This window comes from Furipterus horrens, unplaced genomic scaffold, assembly GCF_987537825.1.
Source record: "Furipterus horrens unplaced genomic scaffold, mFurHor1.1.pri manual_scaffold_6, whole genome shotgun sequence".
NCBI lineage: Eukaryota > Metazoa > Chordata > Mammalia > Chiroptera > Furipteridae > Furipterus > Furipterus horrens.
The window spans coordinates 27,806,231-27,826,067 of NW_028327176.1; the positions used below are offsets into that span (position 1 = coordinate 27,806,231).

The 19,837-nt window shown below is 33.3% G+C and overlaps 1 protein-coding gene across 1 annotated transcript in view; it reads right to left on the reverse strand.

The window, feature by feature from the left end:
- Positions 1-19,837, reverse strand: part of LRPPRC (leucine rich pentatricopeptide repeat containing) — a 100,471-nt gene that overhangs the window by 46,745 nt on the left and 33,889 nt on the right. Inside the window, exons 15-23 of the mRNA XM_090281227.1 lie at positions 14,777-14,804; positions 12,824-12,881; positions 11,639-11,745; positions 11,349-11,426; positions 10,959-11,003; positions 10,505-10,618; positions 9,375-9,505; positions 8,599-8,684; positions 6,975-7,182 (exon numbers count right to left, since the gene is read on the reverse strand). Of these exons, the coding sequence (XP_090137353.1) occupies positions 6,975-7,182; positions 8,599-8,684; positions 9,375-9,505; positions 10,505-10,618; positions 10,959-11,003; positions 11,349-11,426; positions 11,639-11,745; positions 12,824-12,881; positions 14,777-14,804 (855 nt within the window). The remainder of the gene's footprint in view (positions 1-6,974; positions 7,183-8,598; positions 8,685-9,374; positions 9,506-10,504; positions 10,619-10,958; positions 11,004-11,348; positions 11,427-11,638; positions 11,746-12,823; positions 12,882-14,776; positions 14,805-19,837) is intronic.

A 19,837-nucleotide genomic window follows, 5' to 3' on the forward strand; every position in this document is an offset into this window, starting at 1 on the left:
TAAAAGCACTGCTGTTTGTTTAACCTAATAAGTCGATGCAATTTGGACTAAGAAATTAAAGATTTTCTTAAAAGTATAAAATGTTTTGGTTTTTTTTAAAGAAAAGAGGCATGGTTAGAGACATGGACTGAAGTACTAATGATAATGACAGTGACAGTCTTAGTGGAGAAAACACATTTCTCTCATACATGCAACAGTTTTCAAAAGGAAGAAAGCCTTTTAAAATTTTGTGTTGAAGCCCTAACATTTTGGTCCATTATACAAATGTTATGTTGCCCTAGACTGAATTACTATTTTATCTAGATTAAGATTTTAAGCTGTACTGAAAAAGTAAAATACCAGGAAGAAGTGTTAATTTTACTGCAATAATACCGACACAGTGAAAACGAGCCTATCCTGTGGAACTCCACCTTATCCCCTCACTGAGCCCTGTTTACAGTGCATCTTCCAGCACCCCACAGAGTCATTTGAATTTTTGTCATTTGGGGTGAAGACTAAATTACAGGTTAATTTCAAAACCGCAAGTAGATGTTGCAGGCTAGATTACTGTCATACAAGAGAAATGCTACAGTAGCTACCACATATGATATAAAGCTTTATATAATCAGTATTTTCCCTTGCTTCACACACAAGTTTGGTTATTACCTTTCTACAATTCCATTTAATGGAAAACTACTAAAATATTTGTGAGAGAAAAGCTAACACATACAGATTTTTAAAAAGTGGTATGATTTGCTTTTTCAGATCAATTCCCAAACTAGAACTGTGATGTCTCAATTGCATTTCCCCTACATTAGGTCAAAGCTATCAATAAATGAATGAATAATTGTTCTGTCAATCAAAGAGGCATGTTAATAGTCTTTGGTCTCCAAACATACGCTTCTAAAGATTATACATGTTCAGAACAACAACAGAAAAGACAAGAATAGCAAAATGGAAATAATTCATATATTTGTTAGAAATTTAAGTACCGATGTTATTGCCCTCAGGTTGCCAACAAAAAGAATTAGAAATCCATAATGAAGCATTTCAAACAAACTGTATTGATGATAGAAACTAACTAACAACTAGTCCGTTCTTTTCAATCCCTATTAACTACATTCTGACTTGTGGTTGGATCATGTCACTTTAAAAAGAGATAAAAGTGTCCATTACTCATATAACTATGTCATCATTAACCTTTCCTATTAAACCTTGGAAACTCTGGTGATGGAAATAAAAAACATGAAAAAGCATCCAAAATTCATACTGCTATGAAAATAGCTGTATACTCAAAAGACTTATAATTTCAATCCTACTGATAAGTACTACATGCAATTCAGCTGCAGCAATGTGATACATTTCTAGAAGTGGTGATGACAGGCAGTTTATCACAATGGATGAACTGAAGGACCTTTGGGTTCCCTCCCAGTTGTAATACTCTAATGTGAGGTTCTATGAATTTGGGCCTATTAGGTTCATCAACTCAAATGTCTCACACCAGCAGAGAAAATCATCTAGTGAAAATATCACTTTTATTAGACAGGATAAATGCACTAAGAACAGCAAAATATTAAAAGGAAAATATGGAACTACTTTATATCCAAAATGTGGAAAGAATACTACCAATCCGTGTACTTCCAGTTTCTGTGACCCAAAATGATTCTATCATTTCCTTTGTATACATTAGAATACTAGAATTGATTTAGAATCCCACCCTCAAATAACAACAATCCTTTCCAGAAATCTTGTGGATAACATTAATTCTGGATCCAAAACTTGGATTCCATACTTTAGTGTATACAGGGATTGGCAAAAGTAGGTTTACAGCTGTGAGTACAAAAAAGTTTGTTCTTGTATTATTATACAGTAACTATGGTATTATTTGTTTTACAGCTATAAACCTACTTTTGTCCATCCCTGCATGCATAATTCCTAAATAGGTCAAAAATGGTAAAAACTCCATTCATGATAAAATATTTAGCCACTTTCACAAACTTCCACGACTAAAAAAAAAAAATCAACTTTATAACACTACTATCTCTAAAACACCCCACTGTGATAGCTCAATGACTAGACTAACCCCCAAAATCCAGTGAAATACATAATTTTTGTGAATAATACTATATATATGCTAATAAAAAGTAGGAACTCATTTAAAAATATTGATTGATGCAAATTAACTTCATATAACTTTATTAAAATTCTGTAAATCTATAAAAAAGGGAGAACAAAGATTCTTTAATTCTAAATTTTAAGAACACACACACACACACACACATATATATAATATCTGAGTCCAATAAATAATTCAAACACAAGAGTTTTACTTATTAACATGAATTAACTCATTTGGCTCATATTTTTAAAATTCATTTTAGAAATCTCTGACTCACCTTTTTAAGGGAATATGAGCATATATAAATCTACTACAAACTTAATTTTTCATTATTATGGGAAGAACATGCAAAAAAGAAAAACTTGAAGCTATTACCTCTTGTTTTGGTGATTATGAAATTAAAATATGCTATAATGTCCCTGACAGAAAAACAAACACTGGACATATATTCATATAAGGTATTAACTGGTCATAAAAATACCTACTTAAAGGTACCAGGAAACAAAGCACTCCTGACCCAAATTCCTCACTATATGTAACTGTAAAAATCCTAAGAGTGTTTCATATGACCTTGAATTGTTAGACAAGAACAACCACAACTATCTATTCAGCTAGCAGTAGCTTTAGACCTAGTCTCCTTAACTATAGTAAATAACTTTCCAGTCCAGAGAGTATACTTAATTTTAACAGTCGAAAAATGACAAATATTGATTTTTAATTGGAATAAAGTGCTTCAACATTATGCATAAAGTGTTAGAGAAGTGGCAATTCACTTAAAGGGCTTACTGGTTATAAAGCTCTCAAAATCTGAAATTACTAGAGAAAAGAAGGGCTTTGGGGCAAGAAAAAAGTTTTTTTAAAGGGGGGAAAATACCCCAATATTCTAAAAACAAACTATTCTATAAATTTTAAGCAGATGTTCTGTTTGGAGAGAAATCAATTCAGGAGAAACCATCATCTTCACAAAAATTATTCTGTTAACAGGAACCAGCCCTTGAAAGAGCTAAATGGTTTTTTTTTCTTCTGTTCATCATCTATAAATGAGGAATCTTCAAGGAGACTGGTGTTGCAATTACAACTAATCCTCCCCAAAAAATTAACTGTGTTGAAGGCTTTGTAATTTCCCTAGGTACAATTTAGCTGTCACTTACTTTAAAATTTACTCAAACATGCGTTCGGAACAGCACTAACTAACTTCACATGTCAAGTGCTTTCCAGCCAATTGAGTCTAAACTGGAAGTCGGTGTTAAACAACTGAATGATTAGACAAGATAGCTCATTTCCCTGCTCTTTTGTTCAGAATAAAATGCCACATTTACATTATCAGGCTCAACAGGATTTTCTGACAGAGGGAGAAAAAACCCTACTGAACACTGTCCGCACTAAGCACATGAAGCCTGTCATTTACCAATCATCCTTCAAAAAGCAATAGCCATGAATGTAACTTAATTATGACCCAATGATCCTTGACGAAAAATCATCTTATCACTGTCCTGTCCCCCTAGGGCAAATGACACACTTTTGTCCTTTGGCACTGATGATGCTAAATTCTTAATTGCAATAATGGAGTAAAAGAGGCAAACCTCCTTAATTTCCTTTCAACACATAAAGAGTTTTAGTCTAGAAGGCAAGTATTCCCATAAATAATAAAAGTATCCAGTACAAATGAAGATGCTAAAATTGAAGGGGCGTGTATATGACAGAATAACCAGCATTTAATAAAGTATATTTTCCATTTATGTAACATATTAAAGTGTTACAGTGAGTTTTTAAAACTTACATTGTTATCTAATAGAAATTATGACCTTTACGAAGAACTCAAGATTAATTTAGCAAGAGTTCTGAAAGGATTATATATAGTCCATGATTCACTTAAATGAAATGTATGTGGGCATATACAGATTATAGTACAAATCAGCACAGAAAAATCCTTAATGGAAAGCAAAAATTAAAGCTTCTTTGATCAGTTGTACTAAATAATCCAGTTAAACAGCCTGAGATATTTTTCATATTCAGTGAAACCAAAGTAGATAAGCTATAAAACAAGTGAATCTGAAACTGCCTCATACAAATTCTTATGCTTTTAAACCTAATGACCGAGATTTTATTAATTTCACTTCCTTTAACATTGCATAAAGACTAATCAAAAGCTCTTCTAACCTATTTTAGAGCATTTCTTCTTAATATGGAAGATTCGGGTCATTTCCCAGAATCAGACATGATTTTAATTAACAAAATAAAATTTAAATAGCCACAAAAGAAAATGTTTAACATTTGGACTACATGCAGACACATGGTTTACAGAACAACTCTACTGTAAACAGAACACATGAAAATTTTGTTCTACTCTTATTTTTCTGTTCAATGCAAGTATTATCATTTTGATAATACAAAAGCAGATTAGTTTACAATCTTGTTTATAACTGGCAAACCTGTTATTCTGGCAAATGAATAAAAACAAAATGTAATGTATTTTCTATATTCATAAAGCTTTTTATACATTATCCAAGTAACAAATTGACAGTGTTAATTTCTGCTGTTTTTTCTAATGCTGGAAAAGTCAGCTCAAAATTAAAATCTACTGAATCTTAAATATCACCTTTCTAAGGAACTCAATCTCATGAATTTGTTCCAGAATTACAATGTGTAAGTAACAGCCTCTTTAAAGTCTTTGCTATGATATTCCAAAAAGATGTTTGCCTTTGAATGAAAAGATGAAGATTTTGTACGATGTTCTAGAATGTTTTTCATAATTTTATCTCAAGTTTGAATAATTAACTCATTCCCCAATTGAGTTTATACCTGCTGAGGTCAATTACATTACATTATTGAAAATTAAACCTTTTTAATCAAATCAAATGCATGTGGGCTTTTTGGCAGAGTAGTGTAGTTTAATCCTAATACTGAACTTGTCAAGATTTTGAATTAATTAGCTACCTTCTATCAGTTGGGGAAAACACAATTGGAATAAAGTTTCAAAGTCAATTTTTTCCTTCAACTTATCCCCAACTAAGAGTGCTAATACAGTTTTCTGCAACTTATAAACATGAAATTTCCTTTGTCTCCTTTTTATTATTTTCATGACCCTAAAACAGTCAACAAAACCTTTTTTATTATGATAGATGAATGTGAAAGATCTTGTCATGGAGACTTGCCTCTGCAAAGCAAAGATAGCAGAAAAGAAAACACCCAAAACCCTAGGCAAATAAAAATGAAAGGTAATAATAATTCCTCTACGTACGTGAAAGGAGTAAGAAGTCATAAAAGATGCTATTTAGATTTCTCTGGCCAATTAACAAGAGCAGCCAGATTTTACTGAGACGTACAAATTTCTGACTGTACTATATAACCAAAAGCACAGAGCAAGCTCCAGGTCAAGTCTGAAGCTCATGGTATTTCCATGTTCCCTTGGGTAAGCTCTCCTGGTTCATGAGCCCCATCTGCAGACCTGTTTTGGAAGTCTTGTGCCTCCTCTGTCTTCAAAGTACTTCTATTGGTAAGATACTTTTCTACCATGGCCTCATTTTCATTGTTAATTATTTTATTTTTGCCCAGCAGTGAAGGAGGGTCTGATTCTCCTGGGCACTGGGCCCATTCTCTCAAATCCCCATGCACAGCTCCACATGCAATTTGCAGAGATGGGTCTTTTTTAAACAATCGAAAAATTCTAGTAGAAAGCATATTAATTATAGGATTTCTATATAAAGTTGGCTGTGAACATGAGAACTCAATAACACAGTAACTGTCTGAATCACTATTTCTTTAAAAGGATGCAATGCTGAGATTGTGAAGGTTAAGATTTGGCCAATCGTCTAACTTGATAAACTTTTTTGACTGGATGGCAAAGGAATTATTTCATAAATATGTATGTGTCTATTTGTGCATACACATATATTTATATATCCATTTCCTAACATAGAGCAAGTTAAAAGATATGTTTTTTCATTCTACATTTTAAATTCAATACTAAACCATTCATTATATTTAATTAATTATACCCTCTAATAAATAAAGAAAAATTACCAGCAATTTGGGGAAAATATAAGAACTGCTAAGACATAGGTTTTATTTTCTCCTGGCATTGACAGGACAACATTCGTGCTAAAATCAGAAAGTCCCAATAAGGAAATAAGCAGATTATAAATTGCATTAAGCATGGAAAAGATGACAAAGAGCTAAGATCTGAGAAATTAAAAAACAAACAAACACAAAAGGAAAAGAAGATAATAAAGGGTACTTAATCATCTTACTAAAATGTTTCACTCATTATAAGAGTAGGTGGATTTCACGATATGCATTGCAAATAAGACCTTAAATTGGACACCCACATAAGCATTTGAAATAGAACAATTTTAAATTGAGTAAATCTTGCCCTACAAACAAAATTCATCTTCTCAGAAGGCACGGAGGTATCTTCTATAATATTTATCAAAGCAAGAAAAACTGTACTGTATCAATACATGCAATTAAAACAAAATATCATATAGAGAGAAGGAGCCCTGAAGAGATGCTGCTACACTGTTACCTGATTAACAGTCATGACGCATAATCAAAAGCCCCAGGGAATCCTTTCTTATACTTATTAATAATTGACACTTATCAGGCTCAAAACTAGGAAAAAACAGATTCAACTTCATGTAATATCATCACATGCCCCACAAAAATTCACCACAGATCATCCCATCGAGAAGTAATCCACAGGACCACAGAGCTGCTGGTGATTTTAAAGGTCACTTAGTCCACATATTTCCTCTTGTTCTTGGCATTTAACCTTCAAGGCCTCCTCAGCACAAAATATTTACAAAGTATAAGCCCCAAATGATTCCACTCATTCTTTTAATGCCAACATTTAAAATTCAAAATTCAATTAACTTACTTTTCCAGATATAGAGTAACCAATGGGGAACTTATGGTGGTGGATGGTTTCGTTAACCCTAGAGTCAGGATGGCTTCATGTAACTGCTTTACTGTTTCAGTTTCACCTCTTAAAGCTGCTCCATTTAGGATGTGAAAAAAGGACAAGACTGTTGTGTCTTTGATAAGAACATCTTTCTCTTTCATTTCCTTTAGAATGTTAATAGCATCTACAATGAAAGAACACAAAAGACCCTTAGGTAATTTCATGTAGGGAAAACAAACTGCTATTAAAACAGCATTTCAAGCCCAGCAGGAATGTAAATTCTAGTGTATAATGCCGATTTCAAGTTAATTACTACTTGCATTTCCAAACGAGACTACAATTATAAATCCACAATAGCATGGTTTTATCATTTCCCTGCAACTCTGACTACAAATTACAGATAGGGACTGTGTGCCCACTCTGCACCACGTAACCCTGGACGGTCTGCCCTATAGCTGTAAGATCCTCCTAAATGGATGCTTTTATGTTCAGAGCTAACATCTGCTAAATCACACCATTGTTTCTTCAGCAGATGGCTTGTCAGGAAGCCAGATAATAAAGATGTGTTTACACTGTATATACAGCCAGACTAATGGTCTGATATCGATAGGGCCTGTTTGCTATGTCGATACTAATTAGCCAAGCAGAGCCAATGAAAGCTTTCCAAAAGACTGCATGTTAATACATTAGGTTCATTAAGCATGATTAAGAAGGCAGAAACAAACATTTTAGGATATGGAATAAGTGCATTTTTTATAATGTTGTTCTTAATTATTGCAAATGCAAAATGTTTTGACCACTTTACAAAAAGTGATTTTAAAAAAGTAGGCTAATCCTTATAAAGAATTTTCTGTGTTAGAAAGGCTTCCTAGGAAAAAAAATCAATTTTCAAATCAAATATGATCTCCATTCAGTTTTAATGATGAAAAATGTGTTTTAATCTTCTCTGGAAATAAAAGGAAGAGAGGAAAATGAAAAAGGAGGTTTCAAAATAAAACCCAATGAGAAAGTTAAGAAACAAATAGTAAGAATATATCATCAAATATAATTAATTATATTAGACTTAGTATTATCTAACAATGAGAAAATTAAAGCATGCATACCAACTATATAATCATCTAGGCTTTCCCTGCAAATTTCTAAATAAAAACTTGTTAAAGTATACATTTTGTTAATATTATCGAAAGGTAAGGCAAAGACTACTGCAAAATTCATTTTCTTAAGTAAAAGTTATGTTTATAGGTTTTATGTTCAGCCTTCAGGCATTCTTAAGCAAAAACAAAGCCATTAGTGCAAGCACATAAGCAAATCGTGCCATAAGTCATGATCTTCAAACTCAATCCAAACAGCGATGCTAATAAAAACTAGCTGCAGAAATGCAAAAAGCATTGAGCCGTGCAAATGTAAATGACAAGCTTGCCAATCCATTAAAACTAATGGCCTACACTGTCCATGCAGCTCTGGTTGAATTCACATGCAAATTTGTATGCAAAGTGTTCAAGCACTTTGCAGGACATGATATACCATTAATATCAATTCACATGTTATTCCAGTGGCAAGATACTTGCATCACATATTTCCTTTATATGCCCAGGCTTACCTTGGAGTCTGTCATGTTTTCCCAACACTTTTACAAGGCCTACATATTTGTTGGTGTCAAGGACAGCAGATGGATATAAACGGTCACTAAAAATTAAAGCCACATTTATATTATGTTAAAAGTCGGTTAACTACAAAAAGAACAGCAATATCCGCTTTATTACTTTCAAAAACTCTGCAGATGGTCTGAATTGTTATTAAATATTCACCTCTACATTTCAGTTAAGGTTTATTTTTGAAGCCACATTCAAACTCGCATGCTATTATATTTATTTGAAGACAAAAGAAATAAAACTAACATTACATATAAATAACATCACTCCATCTTCAAATAATAGAAATGTAGGAACTCTTTTGCTTCGTGGCACTGCAGGTGATTCTAACTTTGTAATGAACACTGAAATACCCAAAGAGACATATTTTTATTTGATAAATCTATCAAAAGTGGGAAACCAAAGATACCTGAAAAATGGAGAGAATTTTGTTTTACACTAAAGTGTAGTCTTATAAAATAGTTACTATCATCACTGTTGTGATATGCAGCTGTGACAGTGGAGAAAAAAACCTTGGCTTTAAGGAAATAGAATGTCTTATCCTTTAACAAAAACTCTTTGCAGAAAACAAGCCATAATTAATGGGTCTTATATTATGCAAAAGCACTGATAAAAAAGACACTTTAAAAATTACATTACATAACTAATGTTCAATCTACATGATCCATCCAGGGTGCACATCAGCATTAACATCGGTGCCCTGTTCCGGGGCCAGGGTACTCACAACTCTTGCTTCAGGTTCAGTGCCTCTTCCGCATTATCGTGTCGGCAGCACAAATTTATTAAAGCTGCATAGCCACCGACAGCCATGTCTGATTCATACTTTGCTTTCAATTCAAGAGCTTTCTGCATGTTCTAAAGGACAGAAGTAAAAAAGAATAAATAAATACAAAAGAAAATGCAAATTTTCTAGTTTTATGTTCCAACTGTAGAAAAAGTTAACAGTAGTTCAAAAATAAATGGATTTATGTTATTTACTTCACCTTGCTCCTTGATATTTTCGTTCACCTTTTCAGAAACAGGCAAGATATAAATATAGCATTTTAAAATTTGTTACCTGTATTGCAAAACAGGCCACTATGTCAAATTGGATGTTTTAGCTTTAGTATTGCATTATAAAAAACTTCCAGATTAAATATGTACCAAGTTACCCTACTCACAGTACAACTGCCTTACACAGAATATATACCATTACAGAGTCCCTCACAGTCCAGCTTAATATCCTAGTAATGTGAAGAAATATTTCGGAATTTAACAGTACCATGTTATAATCTTAAACTCAGTTATATTTGTTCCCTAAAATCACAAGCATAAGACCAAATTATATTGAACTAGAAACTGAAAAAGTCTAGTGATATGCCACAAATTACAGACACACACTAAAATAAATACAAAGTACAGCTGTATGCCTGCTGAAAAAAGGCAAGAGACCCTTTATCGGAGAAAGAGCTTTTTTACCAGCAGGAAAATGGAATTTCAATCCCTGCATTAACAACCTAGTAATATTTGACTTGCAAATGACTACTGCATGTATCAGTTGCTTGACAATCTAGATATAAGAGACCGCAGCCATGGCTTGAAAGGACATTTGGCATGTATGATAAACCTATCACAGCTGTTACTATCATTCACTTTGCAGATTATTGTAAACAAACTACAGCAACCCGAAAACATGCCATTCAAGGTGCAGTTGAAATTAGTTAACCTTTCTGTTAATTGCATTCTTCACAGGTATGATGTATAATAATCAATTATAAAAATCGTAAATAATTATATTTGGCTTTGCTTACTTTTTATCTACAAAGAATTTTTTTTACTTTAATAGCATATTTGAAATATTTAAACAAATGTTACCTCTTCTGAACAAAGCATCAATATGAGTTGCTTTAGGACATCTCCTATAGGTTGATTTTCAGCTTTTAGTTTTTCAAGTGTAAACTCCAAATCAGATGATGTAAACTGCATAGTCTACAGAAATGGAAAGAAAGAGGAAGGAAATTTACTACAGAAAGAAAACTATCCCTTGTCACCATTCCCTTTAAACTGACCTTTCCTAAATGTCATAAATGTTATCAAGGATATTAACCTGGGGACCTGTAAATGGACTCTAGGGATTATGATGCTCCTGAGATTACATGCACTTTTCTTAGCTATGCTGATTTTTCTGAGTTGGGGAATAGCTTTTACCAACTTCTTTAAGGCACACTGATGGCAAAATGTTAGGAAGTGCTGATTTTATAGACAATCTAGAATTTTCATTAAATGTGGTTATTACAGTATGTAGAATCTTCTCAAAGAATTTACTTACTTTTCGAGAATCTGTCCTCTCTCTTTCAACCAATGCATTAACATCCTAAAATTGGGATTTAAATTAGAATTAGAAAACACATGGAAAAATATATTAGCAAACATCAAAAGCAAATTTTGAGAGTCCTGCCTCATATTACTGCAGTTTTTCCATCTTTCCAAAATTTTCCAGAAATTCTTTTTATACTTTATTAACCACTGTAATAAATATTTTAAATGCATTCTTCAATATATAAACAGTATTTACAAACAATCAATAAAAAAGCATTGTTTTAATTGTTGTCATTTAAATAACTTTTTTTTGGACTAAGCATCATATTAAATAAAAATGTAACATGATTTTAAATATAAATTAAGCATTTTAAAAAGTCGATTACTAGTTCTCACACACCTTAATCAATTCAGGAACATGGTAGCTATCCAGTAGATTACGAATGCCTCTGTAGATATTTTCAGGAATTTTTACATTCTGTGCAAAGGAAGGGGGGCAGAGAAAAACCCTCAGTTTTAGACAAGCAAACTGAAATTTGTCTAACAGAAATTATCTCAGACATAATTTAAGTCTCCAACTCATGTATGTCATTGAGAAGTGGTCTGGTTGTACTTAAAAGCAGCAATTTCAAATCTAATAGATACATGTCAGGCAGGACAGGCATTATATAGCAAAAAATGAAATGGTACCATCTCCTTCAGCTGATGGAAGTATTGTCTCAAACGCTCCTCCTTGGCCTGTACCTCTGAGTCACTCATGCTGTCAATCAAGTTATAAAGAAAATAGCCAACAGCTTCTATGGAAAAAAACAACAGAAAGCATTCCACTAAAATTACTGAGACTGTCATGTTATCAAGATTAATTTATAAGAAATCATTTTGGTGTGAGATGTCACCCTGATGAGAGGCTCTGAAATGGCAACAATGATCACTGAGGCATAGAGATTATGTGGTTTGGGAGCACATATCTAACTGGTGAGTGAAAGGAATATTAATTATTTTCAGACCGAGTGACAGCTTTTCAGTACTGAATCTTTCTTCAATTTATTTTTTTATACCACTCTATGACAGAAGTGGTCCTGCCCAAGGCCTTACCCCTTTCCTGTCCAAATCACAGTTGTGAGAATAAATAAATGCCTTGTACACATTTCTACACTAATTTTTTATGGGCAATATTTAGGGAAACATATAAAATTAGAAATAAGTGTTAGGACTGTTAAATGTTGAGTATAGAAAGTTGAATAATTTTAATAAGCAAATACAGTAATCCTGTGGAGAGCTGCCTATTAGCCAATGAAAAACCAAGATTAACAAAGATGTTTTATAACAACAGTTAATTTTTCTATGCAATCAAGCATAAAATGTATAGGGCCATGTGTTAATACCTAGTGTAGAAAATTTGAACTTCCAAGAAAGCTACCTTGTTATAGAAAACCATATATTCTAGGCCTCATTATATAAAAAGATGAAAATCATTCAATGTCAAATAATGTAATACTTTACATTTAAGTGGAAAAAATCTACAAGTCCTCTTTACTACATGTTTAAAATTAATACCTGTAAACCATTAAAATCACATAAACACTAAGGATTACTGGTTTTAAGGCTACTTTCATAGGTACTGTAAGAAGTATTTCCTCAATTGCTGAAAAGATAAAGCCTTCCAAAACTGTTTTTTAAGAAAATAATTATGATCAAACCAAACACCTCATAGATCTCAAAATGTTGTGGTTATCAACATAAAGATTTATAACTAAATGTTTTCAAATTTCACTTTCAAAAAGAAAACATCTACTGCTGTAATCTTTCTACCCCATCATTACACAGAAGAATGAATTTGTGGGTAAGTTACAATCATCGAAATTGAAACGCTACCCGTTGGTCCTGGAGGCTCTTGGCAATAACGTCCATCCTTGTACAACAGTTCCGTTATCTGGTAAGACAGAAAATTCGTGTATTGCAGCAAGAGAAGTAAACAAGAACAAATATAATCTGAAATTGAATTCTTGAAATAAAAAACCTTCTCCCCAGTAAGGTATTATTCTATATCACAGTAATTCAACACCACCCCCACCTGCCAAGGAGATTGTTTCGTTTTTAAATAATAGGTTTGTCTTTTAAAAACAAAACCAAAACAAACCCATGTTGAAAGAAAACCTCAATGTTTTATGAAATGTCACTAAGAGAGCCCCTAAGCTGATTTGTTTATGTATTGCTTTAAATGAATTGTTATAAATAGGAAGGAGCTTATAGGAATTATCAACCAACATTATTTTTCATCATATTGTTTTTGGTCTTGTTAAAACTGGACCAGTTGCCTACTTTTAAATAAAGTATTACAGAAATAATAAAGTAAAATATCCTGGACTACTAATTTATTTTTTAGTTTTTCAACAACCTTTTCTCAGTCATTTTAATGGCATAAAAACAAAAGAGGCCAAAAGTTCTAATGTGCTTGTTCTTACGGATTCTTAGCAACTGATGCACAAACACTAGAGGACACAGACAACGCTTATTCAACATTAATTCTGCTGGCAAAATTAGAATTTAAAAAAAATCCAAATACGTATTTTAAGATAAAAATGATTACAAAATCTATAGCACTGACTTGTAATGCTGAACACCATATGTGACTATATATCCTTGGGCTGAAGATAATAACAAAAATATATAGTTGTTTTCCAAACTGATATCAGTTAGGAATTATGAGCTATGTTATGTATACTCTATTACTAAATTTATTTGCTCTTAAAATAGCATCTGGCACATGCTATAAGTGTTAACAGCTCTAACTGCAGTTATTCCTACTACTATTTATTTGTTAATATAAAAAATTAAGACAAAATCAACCATATCCCTCTTCGTGCTGTGGTTAATGGCAATTCAAAGGATAGTTGAGGTAGAAACTGTTCAAAAACAAAGCAAAACAGTCATTACCTACAAACTGATTTTTAACCAACACAGGCATGTATAGAAAATAGAAAATAATTCTATAAGAAGTTGTAGTCATACATTAAATAATACCAAATTTGAACAGACCTTTTAATGAATAAACCAATAAAAAAACTTTTCTAGTCGAAAAATTAGTTCCAAATATAAATACCCCACCATATATTATAACTGACTATATGGTTTGAATATCATAATACTAAAAACAAAATTGAATTTAGATTTTAAAAAATATTTAAATTAAAATTCCAATCAATGATGCACATTCTAATTTTTAGTTACAAATATTTCCTGCAATCAACATAGAGATAATTGTACTTTCTGCATAAAAGCAGTTAACCTCTTAAAAAAGATAGCAGTTTGAAATTGCTCTGTATGTCATTTATTTATATATATATATATATATATATATATATACTTACACAAATGTATCTGAATGTATGTATTTTAAAAATTAATTGTTAAACCTAATGGTCAACTGTCAAGGCAATAATGTTGAGAGCTGTCCTTTGGAAAAGTTAAAAACCTTATGAAGAATTTAGAACTAAGAAGTCAAGGATTGTTGTCAACTAATGAAAATAACTAGAAAAAACTTGAAAAAGTATTTTCCATTTTAAAATAGCCCTAGGTATTTCCTAACTCAGTGAAAATATTGTAAGGATAAGCTTATCATAAAGAGCACAAAAAAAAAAAAAAGAAGTCAAGGATTGTTTCAATAATAAATTTCATGCTTCAGGAAAGCAGTTTCAAAAATTTATTAACTTCAAGATTCTAAACTCACTAACTTACAATAATATAAATGTGTACACCTATTATAATATTTGCTCTTAATAGCTTCTTATATATCACCTTATGATCTACAATACTAGGAATACTTACCTGGCTCCAAAGACTTATATTCATAGACCTGCAGAGGGCAGCAAAGGATTAAAAATAAACCCAGAGGTTTAAAAACCATTTTAAGTTAAAAGTGAACTAGCAATTATTATGTGCAATGCATACAGATCAAAGCTTTAAAACAAATAAGTAAATAAATGTTTCAAAAATCAAGTTGAATTTTCAGGAGAAGGTAATGTAGAAAGGTTGGTTCTAACTAAATTTGAACTCTTAAAATAAAGGTTTGGGCAAGAATCATTAAGAACCATCCCTAAATCTTGGAGAGTTTGGTGGAGCAAAATATTCCCATGGCCTCAAAGTGTCTGCCCACTGACTGCTTATTACTTGCAATGGTAAAGACAGTAAACATATAATGGAGAAACCAAACAACATCTTCATTTGGTGATCAAAATTAACATCACTAATAAGATGCTGACGGACACTGTGTGTTTTTATATTTAATTCTCCCAGAAAAACATCACTGCTGTGGGAACCCAGCCACATGGAACCACCATGAGGAACATTCTATAAAATAACTGGCTTATATTCTCCTAAAATGTTAATGTCATAAAAGACAAAGGTGAAGAACTGTTCCAGCTTAGAGAAAATTAGAGTGAAAAGAAAACTAATATTCATCCTTGAATTGAATTCTGTACAGGAAGGGGGAGATATGAAAAAAAATTGATGAAACTGAAACATAAACTATATTAGACAAAAATACTCAATGTTAAATTTCCTGAATTTGCTAACTGTGCTATGGTTGTGTAACAGAATACACTTGTTCAGTAGAATTATATACTGACGTACTTAAAGGTAAAAGTAAATGATATACGCAACCTAAGCCCAAACAGTTCTGAAAAATTAATTTCATATATGTGTATGTGTATATACAGATTGACAGATGGAGGGAATGAATAATGCTGAAGTGGCAAAATGCTAAAATTTAGTAATTGGAGTATGCAATGTAATATTCTTGTAACTATGTAAATTTGAAATTGTTTAGAAAAAAGAAAAAGAATAGCTCACCCAAATTTTGCCTGTTTAAATGAAAATCCATTTACAAAACAGGATAACCAATGAACACTGGTCTCATACAACTTCCAAGCTTTGTAAACTTGATGTCTATAATCTTTGTCTATGTAAATCAAATATATAAGCTACTTTAAGACTATGTGTTTTAATGGTAATTTTACAATGTAAATCTATTATAATTTATACATTCATTATAATTATATATATACATATATATATATATAAAGTGTAAAATGTCTACGAAATTTATAAGCCTTTTTAAACTTGAGGTTGGGCAGTTTTGGCTGAACCGAGTTTTGGTACAGTGAGTTAATAGGGCACTTATTTTTACGTTAGAAACATATTCAGAATGAATGGATACAAACACCTTGAATGGACTTCAGGCGCATTAAATGCTGAATGAAAAAAAGGACACTCTTAAAACATACTTGATGAGTCCATTTACATAACCATTGCAAAATAACATACAGAAATTAAGAACAAATCAGTGCTTGCCATGGGTTAGAAATGGGAGAGCAAAGGAGAGCGGTAGGACCATACTGAGGTAGTGCCAGAGGGATATTTGCGGTGATGGAATAGTTCTGTATCTTCATTGCAGTGATGGTTACGCATATCCACACGTTGTAAAATGTGAGAACTGCACACACACACACACACACACACACACACACACACTCTACCAATGTGAGATTCCTGGTTTTGATACTGTGCTATATAGTTACATAAGAGGTAACCACTGGGGGAAAGTGGGTGGGCAGAGTACAGAGGCTCTCCCTGTCCTATCTTTGCAAATTCCTGCAATTCTGTAATTGTTTCAAAATAAAAAACAAAAACATGTTCCATGCCCCTCTAGAGTCTACTTCCTTAAGCCGAAATCATCCCTTCCACTGAAGCACATTAAGGAAAAGTTTTAAAAAAGAAGATGGAATTTTAGCTGCAGGAGGGAAAAAAATGTTTACGAAGCCCTGTGTTTAGTGCACTGCTTGATTTGGGAAAAAAAAAAACTCTGAGAAATCAGTTAACAGAAGAAATGATAAACTGACCTAAAAATCAAAACTCCAGGCTGCAGCAGGAAAGCATCTCTCACTTATTACAAGAGTTTTCATCTCACATACCCACTGATCACAGAGCAAGCCTCCTCTGACTACCTGACATTTCCATATGCAAAAAAAAATCCCCCTCCAATACTAAATGAAAGAAGAATGAGAACTCAAGCTGTGAAGATAAAATGCTGTGCAATGAAGAGTAAGATACAATAAAAATCTACAGTGATAAAAATAAAAAGGCATCATTTTTGGTTAGGTTAGGAATTAATTCCAAGGACTCTTTAACCTGTAGATGCCTATCACATGTAAGGAATGGCAGGGGCGGGGGCCGGGTGGGGCGGTAGAAACATCACAGTTTCCGAGGACATGAGAGGCCAATGTCCAAAAGTGCATAATATTAAAGTGGCACGACTTGCAGTTTTTCACCTTTTCTGTATCATGTACCCCTTTGGAAATGTGAGGAATTCTTCTCAATCACTGTTAATGCTGTAAGGTGTGATAATACTACAGAGGTTATTTTTATTTAAAATAAATTCTGAGATGTGTATTAAAGTACTTATAGATAGAATGACAAGGGGTCCATTATTTAAACAGTCCAGGGGAAAAAAGGGAGTGGGGTGGGCGCAGGTTGCAAAAGGAATAGATGAAACAACTTTGCCAAAATCTTAACTGTTGAGCCTGGGTTGATGGGGATTCGGGAGTTTTACTTTTGCCAATGATTGAAGACTAGAAAATAGAAAATAAACACATACCAACTCTAGTCTATATTTTGAATCTCTATTCCAACTCTCAACATTAACAGCTGGGCTTCCTTTTTAAGAAAAGCTATTTTAACCATCTCTTTGATCAAAAATATTAACTTACTAGAGAATAAAAATATTGCTAAGATATTAAACTGCCCTCAAATCTAGTATGAAGTACCTAGGGAAGGCATGGAAGAAACTTTCAAAACTGTGCAGGTATCTAAAACAACTCCAAGTGACTGAAAGCACTACCCTGAATGTACAGCTTCATGGTAAGTGGGACAAATTCAAAAAAACACATTCAGAATCTTTTAAAATTAAGCTTAAAAAAAAGATTAACATTTCCTCAACTACAATCTGGCTTCTGGCCACAAACCTCCACCAAAGTACTCTTGCTAAAATGACCACTAATCTGTACTCAAAAATTCACCTAACACCTGCCAGTCCCCCTTGACCACATTTTGAGATTTGTGTTTCTGTTGATTATTATCTGTCAGTATCCTAGTGATGCTACTCAATCTCTTTCAACAACTCTTTCTCTAGCTGCTCCTTAAACGCCATCCTCTGTACTAGGTTCCATGTGCACTGTTTTGTTATTTTTAAGACAATAGTGCATTTAGGTATTTAAATTCCTTGTTTCACAGAAGAGGAAACAGACTTAGAAAGACTAATTATCTACACCTTAAGTCCCACAGGTTCCTCAAAAGATCCCACAAATTGCTGAGCATCTCTTCAAGTTGTCCTGTTCCCACACCTCCTAGCTGCACCCTTCTCTGCACCCTTCAAATATCCACTGTCAGTTATCTTCGCCACGTGAACTTTCCATGGCTCAAAGCCATGATCAAGGTCCAAACCTAACAACTCAGAATAAAGCCATTCATGAAGAACCCCACGCTACCATTTTGGCTTTATTTCTTGCCATTATTTCACGGCTTCCGGGGCTACCAGTTTCCAATCTACCTTCAGGTCCCCAGATGCACTGTTCTCTCAGCCTCAATGGCTTGCCTGGAATGCCCTTCCTTCCCTGTAGACAAACTCTCACTCACCCCTCAATACCCAGCTCAGCATGTCTCTGCACATCCCAAATGGAAAGGTTATCTTCTCTGTACATTCATGATAATCAAAAGTAGCTTGCTGTTGCTTTTTGACTCTCTGGTCTCCAACTATGAACAATTAGGGGGCAGAAAGTTTTCTACCCATCCTTGAGATACTTATCTCACAGTCCCAGCCACAGCACAAACTGAAGAGCTAATATTTTCTGAGCACTCGCAAAATTCATGAAGTACTTCTCTTCCCCCTGTAAAAATGTCTAAAAGGAACATCACTGGCTGACGAAAAAGAAAATCTTAGTATCTGGCATTTAATTTGGTGACTTCAACAGGACTAGCAACAGAAACTTGATTTTGTTTTTCAACACATGAGACGCCCACTTCAACAGTACAGACTCCCACGTGCCAAGCTCAGACGGTTGCCACTGGGTCAGAAAACCCCTCCTCAGATCACGGAGCTCTTCTTCTATACACTACAAAGACATAAATGCCTCACGAAAATTGTGAAACAGTTCTCTTTTTGATGTGTTATACTACCTGTCAAGTTGTGAACTAGCTTCAGGGACATACTGTCTCTCAGAAGTGACTCAATATTTCCGGTGGTGGAGTTTCCAATAATATATATAATGTACACTGCCCTATTTCTCATTTGAACTTTGTACAGCTAGTACTACCGTTGGGAGGAAAGTCTGGTTCATATTAAAGATCTTTTTGCCCTGGATCTGACATAAGAATTTACTAACTTTATCAGTTAGTCCTAAATGCCCTTTAAATTATACTTGAAAAAAAGAGCCTTTTTAAAAAAATGTAAAAGTTAAAATTCCCTAATAATCTTGAATAATCTCACCTTATCTAAGCAGCATTGATTTTAAACAGTTTTCTACAGGTTACTTTGCCTACATGTTAGACGATTTAATTTATAAATCGGGAAACTTCAGGAAGACAGTGCACTTGATTGGTAATCAATGACCATTTCCTGAGGCTACTGACTTACAGAAATACTAACTTGCCACTTAAATATCACCTTCAAAAGATAGTTGTCCTGATTTTGCCTCCTTTGCCCCCCTCTACCTGGTACCCCCATTCCCTCCAGCAATCCCGTCCTTAGTTCATACTCATGGGTTGTGCATATTATTCCTTGGCTTCTCCATTTCCTATACTGTTCTTAACATCTCCCTGTCTATTTTGTACCTA